At 34.2% G+C, this 20,430-nt stretch overlaps 1 protein-coding gene across 1 annotated transcript in view; it reads left to right on the plus strand.

Moving 5' to 3' along the window:
- Positions 1 to 446: 446 nt before the first annotated feature.
- C5 (complement component 5) overlaps positions 447 to 20,430 on the plus strand; it is a 28,092-nt gene continuing 8,108 nt past the window's right edge. Inside the window, exons 1-28 of the mRNA XM_009696200.1 lie at positions 447 to 511; positions 1,540 to 1,732; positions 2,678 to 2,840; positions 3,456 to 3,526; positions 4,141 to 4,232; positions 6,098 to 6,180; positions 6,677 to 6,767; positions 7,088 to 7,193; positions 7,935 to 8,061; positions 8,396 to 8,511; positions 8,740 to 8,940; positions 9,537 to 9,740; positions 10,215 to 10,424; positions 10,605 to 10,754; positions 11,659 to 11,788; positions 12,096 to 12,167; positions 12,772 to 12,972; positions 13,621 to 13,711; positions 14,155 to 14,231; positions 14,873 to 15,012; positions 15,695 to 15,916; positions 16,506 to 16,566; positions 17,175 to 17,264; positions 17,536 to 17,748; positions 17,898 to 17,973; positions 18,860 to 19,019; positions 19,494 to 19,589; positions 19,829 to 20,000. Coding sequence (XP_009694502.1) covers positions 447 to 511; positions 1,540 to 1,732; positions 2,678 to 2,840; positions 3,456 to 3,526; positions 4,141 to 4,232; positions 6,098 to 6,180; positions 6,677 to 6,767; positions 7,088 to 7,193; positions 7,935 to 8,061; positions 8,396 to 8,511; positions 8,740 to 8,940; positions 9,537 to 9,740; positions 10,215 to 10,424; positions 10,605 to 10,754; positions 11,659 to 11,788; positions 12,096 to 12,167; positions 12,772 to 12,972; positions 13,621 to 13,711; positions 14,155 to 14,231; positions 14,873 to 15,012; positions 15,695 to 15,916; positions 16,506 to 16,566; positions 17,175 to 17,264; positions 17,536 to 17,748; positions 17,898 to 17,973; positions 18,860 to 19,019; positions 19,494 to 19,589; positions 19,829 to 20,000 — 3,673 coding nt within the window. The remainder of the gene's footprint in view (positions 512 to 1,539; positions 1,733 to 2,677; positions 2,841 to 3,455; positions 3,527 to 4,140; positions 4,233 to 6,097; positions 6,181 to 6,676; positions 6,768 to 7,087; positions 7,194 to 7,934; positions 8,062 to 8,395; positions 8,512 to 8,739; positions 8,941 to 9,536; positions 9,741 to 10,214; positions 10,425 to 10,604; positions 10,755 to 11,658; positions 11,789 to 12,095; positions 12,168 to 12,771; positions 12,973 to 13,620; positions 13,712 to 14,154; positions 14,232 to 14,872; positions 15,013 to 15,694; positions 15,917 to 16,505; positions 16,567 to 17,174; positions 17,265 to 17,535; positions 17,749 to 17,897; positions 17,974 to 18,859; positions 19,020 to 19,493; positions 19,590 to 19,828; positions 20,001 to 20,430) is intronic.

Consider the following 20,430-nt stretch of genomic DNA (forward strand, 5'->3'; position numbering starts at 1 on the left):
TAAACATACCAGTGCATTATGTTTGATATAATTGAAATTTTTTTTCCTTCAAACACAAATTTAAAAGCACTTTGATTTAAATAAAAAATACTTTCTGAAGGACAGACTGAATCTAATTTTTTGTTTGTTGGGTTTTTGGGTTTTTTGCTACCTCTGAAAAATTATTTTTTTTAGGTAGCTATCAACAGTTAGAAAGTTAGGACTAACATAGGATTTCTCTGGCCATATTCAAAAATTGAAATCCTAAATGAAAAATTCTTAAGTTTAGTTGTTCTAGCTTCCTTGGGAGGGGGCAATAATGTTTTAGTAAAACATGATCTGCAATTAATTATTAACCGTGAGTGAAATGTGTTGGTGGTATTTCTGTTCATCTACAGCAGAAGCCAAACACAGTTTAATCTGGAATCATTAGCATCTGTGGTTTGCTGTTTGTTGTCGTAGACGCTATGACTATTTTAATATATTTTTTTGTTTTGCTGTTTTCTGAAGCAACTTTTGGCCAAGAGAAAACGTAAGTAAAGCAAATATAGCATTTACTGGAAATGTTACTTCATTGTTGTTTGCTATTTTAGCTGAATAGATACAGAATTTAAGTAGAGCCAATACAAAAGGCACCATCCAAACTGATGTGTTTTCACAAGCAAAATTCTCACTAGTGTATGTGGGAGTAATGCTCGAAAAAGGACTGATGCTTCTGGAATTACTGTATTTGCTGCCGAAAAAAGAGGTAGAGTCACCTCCTCACGTGCCACAAGAGAAACATGGAAAAAAGTTAAGAAAGAAAACTGGTGCTCATTAGCTTTTCTATAGTGCCTAAAGACAGATACTTTGCTACTGGTTTGATGAAAGCTCTTACTTAATCATGTATTTTACCATTGTATTTAGCGGTACTTTTTTGATTTTTATACCTGCTAACAGTGGTATATAGAAAGCAGCCAACCTAAGTGCTTTTGGCATTTCAGAAAAAGAAGATGCACATATATCGAATGTTTTGTTCAATGGCACTTCATACGTACTTTAGATAAATTATATAGTCAGGTACTAAAGCCTGGCTTGTGCTTTTGTGGAATGATGCATGCTTCATTTTATAAAGCACTGAAGAAATTAGAGTAATCCTGCAAATACTTATTCACATTTGCCTTTACTGTAAGTTGCTCCATTCATTTCAGTAAGAACTTCACCAGTGGGAAAACTACATAAGAGTACTATTTGGAAGATTAGTGTTTCAGGGTTTAATTTGGCAAAAGGAATAACTGTTTCTATATAAAGAGCCTGTTTTAGTAGACATGCTTTTGTGTGTCTGCAAAATCAAATCCATAAACATTACCTAAGCTGTTATTTGGTAATATTACATTACAGTTTTCATTAAAATTGTTCTGACTGGGGCTCTACTGTTTTTAACTAGTGCCTTAGTATAACTTAGCGTGATTATCTTGTTTGCTTTAATGGTGTGTACATAAGTGAATTACAAACAGAAGTAAGAAATTAAAAAGAAATATAATTCGATTACCCTTTTATTGTTTTATATTCTGTATACAGATATGTCCTTACAGCACCGAAGATCTTCCGAGTTGGGGCATATGAGAAAGTTGTAGTTCAAGCTTTTGGTTATGAGAAGGAATTTCCAGTCAATATCGCCATAAGAAGCTTTCCAGATAAGCTTACTGTTTATTCCACTGGCCATATTTCTTTAACTCCAGCCAACAAATTCCAAGATGCTCTAACTTTTACAGTAAGGAATCCAGACTTTTCTTGCAGTGTTTTTATTGTCACATTTAGTTAAAAGTGTTAAAAAAGATCATGGTAAGTTTTCTAATTGTTTAAAATGGGAAGGGAAGCTTAGCACCCCGATTTCTCAGTTTGCCACATGTAGATTATTTCATTTTAGTTTGTCTGAAATTTAAATTACATTGGATAAAATTAGCGTAAAGGAATGACACCAAAGTTAAACATATAATCAAACTCTTTTAGAAACATTATCATAGTCGCATAACTTTAAAAAACGAAAAGGGAGAGAATGGAGAAATGTTGAATGTGGACAAGATGTGTCAACTGAGCGTTCAGGGTAAGGCAAAATTGTAACGAAACCAAGGTTCAAGACTTGGTCATGTTTGTCAGTGACAAGCTCCAAAGAGGTCCAGATTTCACCATAAAGCTTTGTTTAACTGATTTGCTTGAAGCAAAGCGTGCAGGAAGCTAAATAGATTTTTACTGAAAGCTGAGGACCAAGAAGGTTTTCGTTGGGGAGGTGCTTAGGTAGGTTTCCCAGGAGATACTTCTTGTCCGGTTTTCCTTTTCAGCCAAAATAGCTGTTTTGCCAAACTGCCAGCCACAATGACAACTTTGGTGTGGCCAAGATTCATCATGTGTATAAATGGAAGTATGATAATTTGTACTCTCGTAAGCTGATAACTGGGCTTTGCACTTTGCTATTTTAGTTCTGGACATAAATAAAATGCAAAATTTCAAAATATCTGTGTGTAACTTACTACTCCAGACCATCATTATGACGTAAGCAAGAATAAACCCTTGTGGGTGTTGATGTTTTTATTTAATGATAATTAAAAACAGGATAGTAAGTGCTATTCAGATACTCTTCTCAACAAAAAATACTGTAGGAAAAATGCTTGAAAAATATTTTAATATTCTTTGAAAATCTTTATTTCCTGTCCCACAGCTTCAACCAACAGATTTACCAAGAACAGAGAATTCAGTCAAGTATGTGTATTTGGAAGCTGTTTCTCCACATTTCACAAGATTAAAAAAAATGCCTATTTCCTATGAGAATGGGTTTCTTTTTATTCATACAGACAAACCAATTTATACTCCTGATCAGTCAGGTAAATAATGCTTATTTTTCTTGGTTGTTACTTAATTTTTAAAGTCTGTTGACTTTGCTAAGGAATTAGGATTTAAATGTCCTTTAAGCTCTTGGTTATGTTGAATTGCCATCGGCTGCTATTAAATTTTTTAATCAGCAGAATAATATTTTGAACTATTTGATCATACTGTAGAAATTAATCACTTCTCCCAATATCCTCTCGGTCCCTGCGCTCTACACCCTAAATGACTAATCTGTGGTACAAAGAGTTAAGGGTATTCCTGGGAATATGTTAAAAATATTTGTGAAGAAATGATGACTGAATCATTGGTTTCATGTAGATTGAGCTCTTTTCCTACAAAAGTGATAGGCTGGGATTGTGATGGTGAAAAATCATATTGCACTGTGATGATTCAATGTGAAAGAGTGGTGGTGCATGGTCTCTTGTTGCTAGCATGAATCAATACTGTTTGGACACCATACTGACAAAAGGTCAAGAGCATTCTAAAAACACTAAAATTTTAAAAAATTAGTAGGGATAAAAGGTTGGGTTTTGAGGGTTTTCTTTGGTTGGTTGTTTTTTTAAATCCCTGTAAAGGTACAACTTTGAGACTTATTGTAATAATTCTTACAGTGAAAGTCAGGGTTTACTCTCTGAATGAAGAACTGCGGCCGGCTCGGCGAGAAACTGTCCTAACTTTTGTGGTAAGTTGTAATTGAATTTAATATTCTGTAGATCACAAAACCAATAAATGTAGTTAGATGGTAAAGCAGTATTGCAATCAATATTTAATAAAACTGTTAGATGTTTTTGCAGGTAGCCAGACATCTCTTAGAAGATCCAAAAATTACTTTGTACAGTTCGATAGAAGTTTTCAAGTCCTAGATCTGAGGTTGTTACAGAATGGGAAAAAAAAGAAAAAATATTAATTATCTTTAATATCTGGGAAAAGGATTTTTGAGGGAACTTTAATAATATATAGTTTTCATACTGTTGTTTATTTCATTTAAGATATTAAAAAATCAGTGTCTACTATACTATATTGTTTAGACTTTAACAGTAGGCTTGTTATTACAGTAACTTTTTAGCAATTTTAAGCATTATGTAGTAACAGCTTTTAATTGTTGGAATCACAGTAAAATGTTTTATCAGAATTTGTCCGAATTGTTTCTAAAAATGTTTGTCTTTTCATGCTGTGAAGTGGGCCAAACTCTTAGGAAAATACGTTATAGCCAGGCTCCTACTGAAATCACAGAATTAAGATTTTCCTTTTGATAAGAAAGATTTGTAACTGTTTGTTTCCTGTTATAATTTAAAGGATCCTGAAGGAGTAAAAGTGGATATTATAGAAGAAGAAGATTTTACTGGAATAGTTTCTTTTCCTGACTTCAAGATTCCTCCTAATCCTAAGTAGATTTATTTAATGCTTTTTGAGAATTGCTAACATAATACTGCCTTTTCTTAAAGACTGTCAAGAGTGTTGTTTGCTTGATACATAGAGTGTGCGTGACTTGAAACTTGCAGATTTCTAACATTTCACATAGCGTGTAACCATAGTATAAATAAGGAACTTATGGCTAAGTATTCTCCTTTTCAGTTGACTTCCAAACTAACATTTGCCTCCTAAAGCCAAGTGGAAGCTTACTCTCTGTGTCTTCAAATAGATGACATATGCTCACTGTAATGAGAGAAAGCGAGGAGATGTAGTAAGTGAAAATACTGGTGATAAAACTGAAATTAAAGAACAGTTATTGGTAGGTTTTTTCATGCCCAATTAAAGAGGAAGATTAATAAAAACTAAAGCTTTCTATTACAGAGATAGAAACAGTGTCAAAGATGTATTGATTTCAAGGAGGGGAAACATTCATATTTCATACATATATTCATACAAATCACCAACATTTTTCCATTAACAGCAGCATACAAAATAAATATCTGTTCAGTTCTCCTTTTAGTCTTGAGAGGGTGCTGAAGACTCACTGAGTTGGCAGAAGGATGCTAGCAGGTGCTTGAACAAATGATTTTAGACTGATTTACATTTCATTAGGAAATTAGCAATAATTTTAGTCTAACAAAAAGTCTATTTTGTATCCTTCTTGAAACTTTAGTATCTATTAACAGTAGACTTGCATAATTTTTATCGTGGTGCTTTATAGCTGAAAGATTGTAGGAACTGATTTTCTGTAAATTATTATGTAAATTGCAGTTGTCCCTCAGTGCTCTAGTAAAAGAGAGAAGGACCCTAATACAAGTCTGCATGAGTCCTTTTGAGAATTTTCTTCACTGATAGATGTTACAAATGTATTTTTCAGTGTAGATAAGTGTACCCATTCTCTGTCTATGCAAGAAGTTAACTAACATGCTTAATCCTTTTTTATAGTATGTATATGTCAAATTATGATTTCTTCCTTGATCCAGCTTGAACTCTTTCCTTATAACAAATCTATTTGCTTTTTTGTGGAATTTCTGAATTCTTTATTACGGTGCTTTATAACCTTATAAATCGGATAAGTGTATTGAGTTTACCTTTATTTAACCAAAGAATTGATAATTGGTCATATGCTCCAGCCTTGGTTTTGTTATTAGGGAAAAAGACTGCATTTTTCACTTACATTGAGCGATTTTAGCTATGTTGCAAAACTGGCAAAGATGAAATGGATGTAGTATGTAAATTAAAGCAAATGGGATCAAGTTTCCTTGAATGGTAAGATAGGGAGATATACATTTTTAGATAGGCTCTGCACGTAGAAGTTCTGTGGGTTTAAGTAAAGCAATTTGAAATGAAGCGAATGCCCTTTGAGTGCTTCTAGTGGCAAAGAAAAATCATCCAAATTATGTTAAATCAGGTAGGTGATACATACTAATCCTGCACTGAAACAGATGTGTAGCCACAAACCGGCATTTGTCTGACCTCTGGGGTGGTAATTGGCAAATGAAAGAAGCTAGCAAATAACATCTTAATTACCCTGGTTATATTTGCAGTCTTGAAAATGCATCTCTGCTTGTAACTATAAAACAAAATTCTGATGATAGTCGTAATATAAATAATGGCATATTCTTTTCCAATTTATTTCAATGCTTTAAAATAAGTTTCAAATAATTATTAAAATATCAAAGCAGAATCTTCTCAAAGTAGGCATTGAACATGTGCAAAAACTTATTGCAGAATTTTTCTCTCTAAATATTAACATGCAATGTTGTTAAGTAGTAATATTAATTTTTGTCTTTGACAGTAATTTTCATCTTAAAAATGTTTGATTGTTGACATTTCATAGGTATGGAATTTGGAAGATTGAAGCCAAGTATAAGGAGAATTTCGTAACCTCAGCTCTTGCAAAATTTGAAGTTAAGGAATATGGTAAGGTGTGCCCATGCTATGAACCTTGATTTTTATATGCTTTTTCAGTGAAATTTATAGAGGACAGCTATACAACACGGAGGAAGAAAATGCAGAAATGCCTGAGGTAACATTGGCCTGCTTATACACAGTAGTGGGATGCAGTGTAACGCCAAGTGGCAACGTCAGTTCAAGCTAATCAGTCATATTAGTATAAGACTGTATTAATAAAATTGGCCTTTAAATAGAGTTACTCTTTAGTATACTGGGTCATCTTGACACAGTTGCACTGATGCAAAACGTGGAGCTGGGGCAACTGCAGATAACTTAGGGCTTTAGAACTTGTGTTGCACTGTGGACAAGCTGACAGCTGTATTTTGGGGCTATGCTACTGTAATTCAAATCACTTGAAACTGACATGATGCTTTGATGGCTCTACGGAGGCATCTTTCTGAGTACCTGTGGCTTAAGGTATAAAAACAAATCTAAGTGGCTTTCTTTTCTACTCAATTTTCAGCAATGCCAAGCTTTTCCATCATCATAGAGCCAGAAAGTAACTTTATTAGTTCTGATAAATTTGAGAACTTCAGGATTGCTGTGAAAGCTAGGTAAGGAAATTTGGCTTTGATTTCTAAACGTGTGTATCTCTCCTTGTTATCTGAAGAATGATTCTCTTGTGTCCAGAAGTTTTCTCTTTTACTTCCTCAAGAAGCCCTATCATCACAATCCTTTCTGTTCTGTAAGAAAGCTAAAATGACCCTTTAAAAAATTCTGACAAAGTCATCATTTTTCAACAGAAGTGTTTAAAGCTACACAGACATTTGTTTTCTCTCTCTTGCCTCAGAAATTACTCTTCTTCAAAAACAAATACTTTGTTGCAGCCATTAAAGTAATCTTAAAAGCATTTATATTATTGTTTTGTTCTCAGCTATTTTTATAATAAAAGGGTTGCAAGTGCTGATGTTTTTCTTCGTTTTGGAATAGTTGAAGAAACTGGAAAGAGAATGATGCCTCGTGCAATGCATGTAACTAGGGTAAGAAGAAGCAAACCTAGTTTGTGTAGATTTCATATACTTAGTTCAGGACTGATCCAGTTCTGCTGAAGTTTTCCCATTAAATTTGATGAGAATGAGTCCCAACTCCTAGTTTGCATCAACAGTTTTCAGTGTCAGCTTTTCCTATGTAATGCTGTCATTGCGGTCATAGAAATGTGCTTCAAAATGAAACTGAGGCAGCATCTGAGACAATGTCATTCCAATCTGGTTCAATTGTTCACTTGAGCAAACTGTGTGGTTGAAATTTCTATGAAATAACTTTTATCCTATCTATTACAGAATAAACAAAAGAAATCAAATATTGGATCGATGTAGTAATATCAGCTCATGATAGGAGACAAACAGATCAAGATTATATTTATGTATTATGGGGAGTCTATTCTCTGCAAATTATCCTTCCCTCATTTAGTCTGGTCTTGTTGATTTAGTCATTGAAGAATGATAAAAGCCATTCTCTTTCCTCATTTAGTGAAGATCTCTCTGTTACTCCTACCTCTCTTTGGGCCTGCATGCAGACTTTGCGATATGTGCCATTGGTTGATTAATTATCAGTAATTTTAGGGAATAAAGAATTCTTCTTCATTAAAACATCTCCACCTTTGATTTCCTCTGAAAACAGGCAATGAACAGAAACGTGGAAGTTAGATACACTATATGCAAATTCTATATATTATTTCTAAATTATTGACCATAAAGTAATGATTTATATTTCATTTCCAGATTGAAAATGGAGTGGCTGAGATCAATTTTAACAGTAAGAAAGCAGTGAGTTTTATAGGGTTTCAAAGCCTAGAAGAATTGGATGGGTCGTATTTATATATTGTGGCATCAGTGTTGGAGTCTACGGGTAAGTTACTTTTCAATTTATTTTTTTTAACATATGTGCAAATGTAAACAGAATTAGAAAACAAAATTATACGGATAACTTTCATAGTATCAGACTTTCTTTAGTATTCAGAAGTTCTTCGAGCAACTTCTAAGGAAGAACAGCCCATCTGTGACTGTAAAAATATTTAGGGATTAAATTTTTTTTGGCAATTTGTTTTCATGACAATGCTAGGAGCTGACTCTTTAGATCCAACGACTTCACTATAACAGTCAGGTTGTGCTGCCCTTTGAAGGCAAGTGGAGAAAACAGGCTCTCAAATGTGATTATTAAAAGGGACATAATATTTTGTTAGGTGGCCTCAGTGGTGAAGCAGAATTTGTTGGAGTCAGATTTGCTGTATCTCCTTACAAATTGAGTTTGATTGCTACTCCTCTCTTTGTGAAGCCTGGACTTCCATTCTTCATTAAGGTTAGTTAAAATAAGCAATATTTTGATGCACTTATAACATAAAACCCATAATGCAGAAGCCTTATTCTTTTTTGTATATATTACTGTAGGTCTTAACGTGCTTTTAATTTCCTTTGACCTTTCACTTTTTTTAACTTGCTATTGTAGAAGCAGCTTAGCAGCTCGGAAGTTTTCTCCTTGAAAAATGTCACCATTCATACAAGAAATGCTATCTATTCTGATGAACAGGTGCAGGTGAAAGATACAGTAGATCACTTTGTTGGAAATGTCCCTGTAACTGTCACTGCAAAATCATTTAGTGAGCAAATGGATGAGACTGAGTTGATATCAGCGGGTTCAGAGTCTGGGAGAAGAAAAACAAGTATGAATGATGGAACTGCTTTGTTTGTTGTTAATATCCCATCTGATAGCAAAATACTGGAGTTTAAAGTGAGTTAAATTGATCTGTTAATTTATTTCTTCAAGAGTTTAATTCTGTGCTTTTGTGAATGTGCAACACTAATGGGAAGATTTTACATTCAAAAGTTGAGTTTGTAACAGTTTATAAGTAATCAGTTGTGCTATAATGCAGGTGCTATAATGAAACATTACATCTTTATTGAAGTCTTTATTAAATTGTTCTGAAACAATATATCCTAATTTGTCACATTTATTTGGTAAAAATTAAATAAAAAATCAAAATTAATTGTGTGAAAACAAATCTCTGAGTGCTTCCCTCACTATGTAGGGATGCATATCATTAACCTTTTCTGCTTTATTTATTTACGTGCTTCTACACTACCATTTTATATTTGACTTGATATTTATAGATCTTTTTATTGAAGAAAACATGAAAGTCTTGAGTTGGCCTTTATTTTATTAATCCCTCTGAATAGTACATTGCAGAATGCTTTTGATATTGTAATTATTTATTTTCTTAAGTATAATTCTGTATTCAAGTACAGAATTCATGTTCAGAAGTCAGGACACAGGTCTTTTGTTTCCTCCTTTACTAAAAATTTTCAGACATTTTATTGTCTTTTCAGGTAAGAACTGCAGATTCACGTCTTTCAGATGAAAACCAAGCAAGTAAAACCTATGAAGCAAAAGCTTATTCATCATTAAGTCAGAGTTATCTACATATTGACTGGGCTTCAAACCACAAAATACTAGAAGTAGGGGATTCAATAAATATTAAAGTATATCCACATAGTCCATATATTCATAAAATACATCACTACAGCTATTTGGTAAGTAACAGATGTTTCCATATAAAATACTGAATTGTGATGTAATATATGGTCATAGATGAAAAACCTCAACAATCAAGAACTGTCCTCAGCATAGAATACATGCAGCTCAGACAACTGCTCCTTCCATATACAATCTGTCAGTAAAAAATTGTTAACAGCCTCATATTTAAATTATATATTAAGTCTCCATTGTTTTGAATTCTCATCTGACATAGACTGGGATTAAGAACAGGTAGTGCTAGTCTCAAGCTATTTCAGGAGTTGAAATATAGAGGAAGAGAAAAATGTGCAGAGGCAGCACTTCTTTTAGGGGATGAGGGAGAGCTACCTTCCCTCAAACTAGACCCACTGGTCCCAAATGCGTGTTTGTGTGTGTTGGATTATAACTAAACGCTAGTGATTATTACATGTAAGAAACATATTAAATATAAAATTTGTCTTTTTTTATTCTCCATCATTTTTCTGTTACAGATCATGTCAAAAGGGAAGATAATAAGCTTTGGAACTCAGAAGAGAATTGAGGATTTGGAATATGAACATCTAACTTTTCAGATAACCCAAGAAATGGTTCCTTCAGCACGTCTTATTGTTTACTACATAGTCATGGGAGAAGAAACTGCTGAGTTAGTAGCTGATTCAGTTTGGCTGAATGTGGAACAGAAATGTGGGAACAGTCTTGATGTGAGTAGCAAAATAGGCACTAAAATTTCTGGGTGTACATTCATTTTATGGCCAGATTTTAACTTGGACTTACACAAGTTCTTTAACACTTCCTCTACTTATTAAAGTGTCTGCCTTCAGATGGATTTATTTTGGAAAAATGTGCTTTTAGAATTACCAATACTTGTTTTCAACTTATAGATTAAGCTGCAATCAAGCAAAGAGATACTGAATCCAGCAGAAGTTGTATCGCTTAACATGAGAACACAATTCAATTCCTTTGTTGCTTTATCATCTATTGACAAGGCAGTATATGGGGTCACAGGAAGAGGAAAGAGAGCAATGGAAAAAGTTAAGTAGTAACCACAAAAGAAAAACAAGTTCCTATTTGTTTCATGTTCATATTCAGATAGCTATTATGTGTCATGCATTCAGTAAGCCTGAAAATAGGCAGAAGAGCAATTCAATACAAAATGAAAGTTGCTGGTTTAAATCTGACAGTTCAAAATTATACAAAGAAATATTTTACAATATTTTGATTTCCAATAAAAGTAAATAGTGGTTTTAAAGGCAGATCTGAACTGTCTCATCAGAACCCTTCAGACTTGACCAAAAATAGGTTGCAGTGTTAGAGAGCTCCTTGATCAAAGTGGCATGGAGATTACATTCTCCTTCTTAGTTCTTCCTATAAGCTTTTCAGGTTGTATTTTTAAGGCATACTGGTAGAATGGTATGGTAAATGCTATTATGTTCAGTGGGTTATAGAGGTTTTCAGTCTTTGTAGAATTTTAGATACGTGTGTATAGAAGTAAAACCTACGTATCATCTGTCACTGAAAGAATTCCGTTCCTATGAAAAAACGTGGCAGTTCTTAAGTTCTTCAAGATAGTTAGATTCAAAATACATAGGAGAAAAATAGGAGAATACTTTTGCATCAACCTTGAATCATTTGAATCTGTTTTATAGCACTACTGTATTGGTTTTAAACAAACTAGTCTGAGTATCAGAACTGTTATAAACACGTTAGTGAAGCATTCCACCTTGATTCATCTGCATGACTGTGATGTGGGCTGCACGAAATTGGCTGTGTTGGTGCTGGTGCTTGAATTACCTCAAATATTCCTAAATGGTATTCTTCAGTGTGTTGTGAGGCTGTCTTCCAGACTAAAGTGGCCTTACTGCAAGTCTAACTCTCTCATTCATCATATGGTATATTCCACATTTTAGTTAGCTGCTGATGTGTTTTTTTCCTCAGATAATGCTGCATTTGGAAAAGAGTGACCTTGGGTGTGGTGCTGGAGGAGGACAGAACAACATTGATGTATTCCGAATGGCTGGGCTTACATTTTTAACTAATGCAAATGCTGATGATTCAAGTGAAGCAGGTATATTCCTTTGTTGTAAGCATGAAATTGTGGGTTTTCTTTTCTGAAATATTCTATTGTGACTCTCAGTTATGTTGGAACTTAATTAAATTAATAGGGAATGCATACACTAATGATTTTTGAGGGAGGAAAACATTATGACTTGTGGATCAGTTACTGTGATTGAAATGGAAATACTTATGTAATTAAAACAGTAAACAGAAAAAGTCTCCCAAATTTGGAATGTGATTTTATGGAATTATTTTTAAGTGGACTATGCTAGTACAAAAAAAGTCATGTCTTTTGTACTTACTTATTTTTTGAACAGGTGCAATTGAAACTTGCAGTGAAGTTTTACGAACCAAAAGGTCTGACTTCAAGGAGAAGATACTCAAAGAAGGTGTTAAAAAAAATCTTTTAACGTATATAATTATGAAAAAAATCTCACATCCATTAGAAATCAAGAATCTGAGTGTTTGCTTACTACTTTTAGTTATTGTTATTAACTTAATGTAGTGGAGAGAGAGACTGACAAATATGGAAGGTGACTTTAGAGAGGACCTCATTTATAAAGCCTCTTGATATTCAGCCGTATGCTGAATTTGAAGTTGGCAAGATTTAAGTGCACATTGAAAACACAGCATATATTTAAGATCTTTTCTTCTTCTGAAGAGGCATAGCCTGAAAACTCACAGTACTACCATATGGCGGTCTTTCCCAATGACCACTTGCCAGGGACCAAGCCTGTCAGAAGAACCTTTAACTGTTACATCTTAAAATGTAATACAACTCCTCTTCTGTAATTTATATTTTTAATTCAGAATAGTAGTGATTAAGTATGTGTCACTAGCTTTTGAAAAATGACAAGTTTATGTTCATCCTCAAATCTGTACCTTCACTGAAATTCTGCAGTTTTTAAAAATACATTCAGTATAACAAGTTAAGATGCATTTGGAAATAAAAACTTCATCTCAAGGAAGGGAATTATTTTATTATTATTTCAGCATCCAAATACGGACATCCAGAAATTCGAAGATGCTGCATGGCTGGAGTAAAAGCATATCCAGTCACTGAGACTTGCAGTGATAGAGCTCAGCGAATTCGGAGTAATCAGAAGTGTGTATCTGCATTCAGAGATTGCTGTGAATTTGCAAACAGACTGCGGGAGGAAGAACCTAATAAACTTCTAATATTGGCGAGAATGCGTAAGTACAAGAGCTTTAACTCTCCTGTGGACTTGTGGTGAAACACTTCCAGCAGAATATGGGTAATTATAGAGGTGATAAATTTGTTAATCTATTAAAACCCCTGTGTTACCTGTCAGGGTTATTCCGAAAAGAATTTTACCAGTCTCCAAAGACCTCGGTTGTATACCCCTAAAGAGGGGTAGAAAAGCAGTTCTTTCCTGTTAAGAGCTATATTCTGTTCACCCATATTTAGAACAAGCGGAACTGCAATGATAGAGCATCATTGCCTGTGAAGGCAATGCTAAATTTGAATCCTGTGCCCAGGCCCAAAACAGCCAATGGGTAAAGTCTCAGGAAAGATCAGTGGGAGTGTGAAATTTCTTGTCTTCCATTCTCTCTCTATAATGGATTGTTGACAAGTTAATACGTCTGGATATTGGACAGATATTCACAGCTGTAAATAGGTGAGGTGGGATTAACACAGACTTTTGACTGAGGGTATTCAGATACCTTTTTTCTTGTATCAAGGCTAACCTAAGGCAAGTAAGTAGAGTACAGTATCACAAAAGAGAAAGAAAAATACAATGATTTTTAAGCCTTTGGTGGAAGGCCATTGGCAGGTGGTTTGGTTAGTTATTTTTTACTTGCTTGATTTATGCTCTTCAGATTTTGAGGCTGTCTTGGAACTGGATGAGGCAGAAGTTCGTAGCTACTTTCCTGAAAGCTGGTTATGGGAAGTTCACCAAGTATCTCCAAGGTACCAGTTTTTTCAAATCGGTTACCAACATTTGACTTGGTCATCGTTTTTATAGAAAGTAAATGCTAAAATTGAGGTAAGTTGGGTAGCCTTAGTTGTACCCGAGATGTGTGCTAAAATGCAGTCTTATACAAACAAACTATTCCTGCCCTGTTTCCCTCCATGCAGGATATGCTGTCCGATGCCCAGATTGTTAAGTCACTTTTCCTTTCACTTTCAACCTTCGTAAACACCAGCTTCTGTAAAGTTGGCTAAAACCAAGTTTATTCAAACCAAAATCCAGAAGTCCTGTTTTCTAAATATGCTCTCACATCTTGTCTTACCTAAGTCTCTCTTAGTTACAAGAGTTGCTCTGGGCACATACTGCCTTTGTGTTGATTAGCTGTTGGTGTTAACAGATGGCCATTGATAATGTAAAAATATACTAACACTTCCAAATGCAGGTCAAAGACTCTGTCTGTCACCTTGCCTGATTCGCTGACTACCTGGGAAGTACAAGGTGTTGGCATTTCTGATAAAGGTAGGTACTGCAACCTAATTAGGTTGTAGCTAAAGAATTAGGGAGCTTTTCCATTTGGATTTTGCAGAACCTCTCATTGCAGTTGACATATATGTTCTAAAATGTTCTTTTTCTGGTTGATAAACAGGAAAAGAAAGCAGCAAAATACATATTTTAGGGAAAGGATATTACTTCATTTCTTGTTAGGAATGTAAGTGACTGGGAAAACAAAGCCTGTCTTGTGTTTGACAGTGACCGGTAATAAATGCATAAGAAGAATGTAAGAACAAATAGTGAGTGACTCTTCCCTGGCACAGCTTTGCAATGTCCTGCTATCAGTAGCTCAGGGACTTGAGGAGGGGAAAAAATCAAATTTGCTGACATATGGTAGTCCAAACAGAAAATTTGTTTCTGTCTTGCGGAAGAAGGAGAAGAAGCTCAAAGAACTGGTATGTCAGCAAGTATGTGTGAAGAGTGGGAAACAGCAACTTGGAACAGGAGGCAAGAGCCTGGTCAGTTTAGAAAAGCTTGGACAATTTCAAATTACACATTGAAAAATGATAAGTCATCAGTAAAGGTGGCAAGTATGTGAAGACTTTTTCACACTTGTTTATCAGAAGAGTGGATAAGATAGTCTGCTTTTATGTTTTTGATTTTCTTAGGTATATGTGTGGCTGCACCATTGGAAATGCAAGTTGTAAAAGATATCTTCCTGAGCATTTATGTTCCTTATTCTGTGGTGCGAGGAGAACAAATTGAGTTAAAAGGATCAGTTTATAACCATAGAGCTTCTGCAATTAAGGTAATCTGTGGTCTTAATGAGTTCTATAGAACAATTAACATCATAACCTAGAAAAAGCGTTTCCCCTGCAAGGATCCAGTATAAACAGATCCTTGGATCAGATTTCTCCAGTCTTTCAGCTAACATGTGTTCTACATAACTATGTAACAATGAAATCAAATCATTAATTGTTTCATTTCCAGCCATTCCACTGATTACAATGTTGTCATGCTCTTGCCTAGCAACTTAGCCTCGTTAAAGTTAAAATACAATTTTTCTATTCTAATTGTTTGGACACAGTGTCAAAAAGTGATTAGATTTTTTGAATGACCTGCTCCAGAGCTCACAGATTACATTGTCTAGGCATTTAATATAAAAGAACTATTTTTAAGGAAATATATGAAACAGAAGTGCAAAATTATTATTGAAAAAATTCGAGTAAAGCATGCAAAGGTATGTGTATGAAGCAGGTATGTATATGAAGCCTAGTACAGTGGTTCCCTAGTGTTGCTGGTGAACATTTTTAGTGTGTCTCTAGTGTAAGTAATAGTAATTCCAAAGGTAGTAACCCTTGCTCATTGTCAACAGAAAAATAGTATTGCAGTAATAGAATGTTCATTATAGTATTTCAGTGGCTTTAATGTTTCTCTGTTGTTGTACCCGTCATGGAGATTAAACATTTTAAAATCTTTCAATATTTCAGTTCTGTGTTAAAATAGCAGCTGGAAATGGAATCTGTTCTTTTGGAGATTCTGTAACTACTGGATCAAGGTTATACGACTGTAGTTTTAAGAATCTAGATGGCGGTTCTTCATCACCAATTACATTCAGAATACTTCCTTTGGAATTAGGTCTTCACACTATCAACTTTACGTTGCTGACAGCCAGGAACAGTGAAACTGTGGTTAAAACTTTACGTGTAATGGTAAGGAAAAAAATCAAAATGTTTGTAGTGTTTTTGAATTTCGTATTGATTCAGTCACAAGAAGTAAAAATTTATTAAATCGATATATAAATATTGCTTTATTTTAATATTATCAGAATCCAAAATATGACATGATGTCATTGAATTCACTGAGGTGTATGCAGTGGAAAAATGCATGACTGAGTATTTGAGTATGCACATCTTTGAACCTTGACTATAAGAATTGTCAGAAAGTTTATATATATAATTTGATAGATTATAACTTAGTAAGCAAGGAGAATACTGCATTCTAAGTTATTTGGTTTGGATTTTCAACTGCTTCAGCATGCTTCACTGAAAGACACTTTTTTGTAATTTTATACTTTCCTAAGCTTTTATTTAAATCTTTTGTTAAATTTTCTGAAGAATTTTGAGAGATAGAACACTAGCTTAAATGTATGTAGAATAAATGTAGAACAGTTAAGTAAGTCAACTACAGAGGAGGATGTAGAAGGCAAAAGTACTATGGTTTTAAACTGTTGTTTCAGCGAATACATTTGATTAAGCAAAAGTGTTTTCATTTTCTACTTCTTTCTTCTAATGATTTCAGCCAGAAGGCATTAAGAAAGAACTTAATGCAGGTTTCACTTTGGATCCACAGGGTGTTTATGGTAAGGGAATTGATCATGTATGTCTTGTCTTTGTTTATTTTTTCATATTCTTGATTCATGATGATCAAGTTTTCCGTAATGTGAAAAAACTGGCATTTCTCTTTCCTGAAATATTCTTCATATGTCCCTTCCAAGGACTTCCTGTCCTTTCATTGACTAACAAATCCACCTGAAAATAGCTAGTCTTTCAAAAAAATACTTGGATTCCTTTCTTAAAGGAACTTTTATATGTATCTTTTACTATGATATAATACTAAGCTTTTCTCAGTGTGCTTGAAAACCAGTTAGCGGGTGCTTTATTAATGAAAATAGAATATGTTCTCATTTAATCAGAAATTAATCTGAAACCACCAAGTTTAGGTCCAGATCAGATTTTTTTTTTTTCTCTTAACAAAAAAGGCAAAAGAAAGATTAAAGTTTTTGCATCTGTTCTTTTTCAAAGGTTGATACTGTTTGCATGTGCATTTGGGCATATTTCTAGTTTTCAAGTTATCATAGGTATTTTTGTTGCTGACTTCTTAGCCAGATTTAAAGGTTACAACTATTACATCTGAATCATCTATTGATTTAGATTGTGCAGTATGATATATATACACTTTCAATTATAGGTTTAATCAAGAGACGACAAGAATTTCGATACAAAATCCCACTAAATCTGGTCCCTAAAACAAAAATTGATAGAAGTGTCAGTGTAAAAGGTAAATTGAATTTCAACTTTTAGTCTACTGCATATGTACTTTCTGTATATATGTTCTTTTTCTCCTATTTCATATTCCTTTGTTTAAATTGATCTGAATTTATACCAAGGTTCTGCTTCTTTTGAGAAAAGGCTTGGCAAATCACCTTTTTCTGTGTAGAATTTTAAATACTCTTCTAGAATGATTGCTTATAAGTATTGATCAGATTCTGCCCTTGGATTCACCTTCATGATCTCTCATTGAAATAAATTTTGTTTTTTTCTTTCCATAGGACATCTTATGGGTGAAGCGATTGCCACAATCCTCAGTCCTAGTGGTCTTAGTATTCTTACTAATCTGCCAAAGGGCAGTGCAGAGGCAGAGTTGATGAGCATTGCCCCAGTATTTTATGTGTTTCACTACTTGGAAGAGTCAAATAACTGGCATTTACTGGGTCCTGAAACCTTAACTTCAAGAACTCTAATGAAGAGGAAGATGAAAGAAGGTAGAAAAATATCGCTACTTCTCTTGCTTCAGAGTTGTAGATGTGCATAAACTTTGCTGAATGAGAAGGATAATATATCTGAGTAAGCAAATACAATTTTAATATAAATCCCTTTTCATAAGTTATTTTCTGCCTAATATATCCCTTAGGAATTGTGAGCGTCTTGTCATTCAGAAATTCTGACTTCTCATATAGCATGTGGAAGAATGGGCAAGCTAGCACATGGTGAGTTAAAAAGGTCTTTTGATTAGAATGGATGGAAAAGGCTTGTTTCATTCCTTTGCTTTCATATTGTAACTAATTTTTAAAGAGTGATACTTCCTAGTAAGCGTGAGAGGTGAGCTTGATGGCAGATTTAAATGGTGCTTACAACTTTGAATAATATCTTTTGATTCCTTGCTTTGACTTGCTAAATCTTTTGTTATGTCCATAGTTCACACCATTAGAACTGAGTTGGGCCAATGGTTAGGAGCAGACATACCTGAGATAATCTGTAGGATTTTGCTCAGTTCTGAAACTTACTGTTTGGGCTTGGAATTTTACAAAAGGACTGCGTAGACCTTGGTTCCCTGCAGAAGCCATAAACTCAGGCAAAGTTTGCACCTCAAGTTTGAAGAAGGAAAGCCAAGTACAAGGATGTGAGCAAGGGCAAAATAGACATACGTCTTGTTCACACAAATACGATATTTAAAGGCTATCAAACAGGAGGGGTAGTGCTGTTTATGGAAAACAGAATCTGCCATTGAAAATTAGACAAAATACATAGTCACCGTCTTGCCTTTCAGAATGGCAAATGCAGTTGGCTTATAGAAGGAAGGAATAAGGTGCTTCAAAGGCATCTTCACTGAGTTCTGTGCATATGAAAAAGTAATCTTTTGGGGATGTAATGGTTCATATCCTGAAACATGGAAATGATCCTGGTTTAAAATTATTTGAGTAATTATTGCCCATTTGTTAATGTAAATTTGAAGTTCATCTGCAATATTTCTTTGAACTGTGGGAGTGTGTAGCATATCTAAATCATAAATAGCACAAATTTATGTCTAAACTCTAGCAACATGGTAGTATCTGCCAATCGAAACAAATACAATCTGTTTGATTTCCTTGGCAGGTTGACAGCTTTTGCTTTGAGGATCCTCGGACAAGTTAATCAATATATAAATCTTGATCAAATTTCTGTTTGTAATTCACTTCTGTGGTTGATTGATAACTGTCAAATGCCAGATGGGTCATTCAGTGAATTTTCAAATTACCAACCAGTGAAACTACAGGTATGAAAACCAAACATTTTCTGTGCACATACAATAAAAGATAAAGTCACCAGGAGGTAATGCGTTTTAGGAATTCAAGATATTTTAGGCTGCATTTCACCAGAACACCTATTGAAGACAATTTTGCTAGATTTGTCCTTTTCTAAATTCATTTAAAGAACAGCACAATCTTGCAAACCTTTCTGTTTTCCTGCTAAAAGTAGCTGCTTGCCACTTCTTAATGTTTAGAAAAAAATTATGTAGGTTGATTTTACAATATAATAGTCCTGGCTTGCCAATAACTTTACATATTTTGGTCTCTCTTTTACAAATAAGCTATTACCTTCAAGAGAGTCAACATATTTTCAGGTTAAACCAAATTGATACTTCTTACAGGAGTTTCTATTTGTTTCCTCACCTAAACTGTAAAAAGTTTTATTTATTTAAATTAAGTATTGTTTCTATTTAATTATATTTACATACTTGATTTTGTAGGGTACATTACCTAGAGAAGCTAAAGAAAAATCTTTGTACCTCACAGCATTTTCTGTTATTGGAATTGAGAAGTCAATTAAAATATGTCCTACTCAGGTAAATAATATTTTTATTTCTGCCAGTGGTCATGTTCTGGGATTCTAATTTCTTCCGTTTTCTTTAACATTTGTTCAAAGAAATCAAGAGGGTTTTTTCAGTTTCGAAGATTAGGATTTATTTGCTTTGTTTGTCTTTCAAAATGAGTAAAAGAACAATATATGTATATTGTCTTGATAGATGTGTTTCTCTAAAAATAAGACTAGTAGATGTAAGCTGTAGCCTGTTCATCTTTTCAGAAAATCCATGATGCTAAAAACAAAGCAGGAGATTATTTGATGAAAAACGTGCAGTCTGCTCAAAGCCCCTTTACTATGGCAATAACTTCGTATGCGTTAGCTCTTGTGGATTTGAACCATCACTCTGCACGATCGGCGTTCTCTGCACTGAAGAAGGAAGCATCTGTGATAGGTATTATTAAACTCTCTCTGAGTCTGTACTGTAGTTGGCACTTAGACTGTTCTTTTAGTATTTTTAAATTCTCTGATATGATGGCACTACTTGGAGACTGAATTTCGGTGATGCTTCCTTTGGCATAAGTGAATTTTTAGTCTTGGGTGGCCTAGTATTTTTGCTAGATTGAATCCTACTTTCAGTTTTTCAACAGTGCAATTTCATTAGCAGTATGCAAGTGAGCTAGGCATTTGTCATTCCCCATTGTATGACGTTTGTTCTATCTGTAGGCTTTCCTTTTATGCAGGTGTCCATAGTGGATTACTTTTGTCTGATGCCTCATCCTTACGATGTGTCCACTCTTTTCCTTGGCTCAGAGTGGAATTTTTCACAATATCTGCCACTGCCCTCACTTTTGTTGTATTCTGTTTTCTTCTTAATTTCTCAC

This window comes from Cariama cristata, unplaced genomic scaffold (assembly GCF_000690535.1).
Source record: "Cariama cristata isolate BGI_N322 unplaced genomic scaffold, ASM69053v1 scaffold28342, whole genome shotgun sequence".
NCBI classification, from domain to species: domain Eukaryota; kingdom Metazoa; phylum Chordata; class Aves; order Cariamiformes; family Cariamidae; genus Cariama; species Cariama cristata.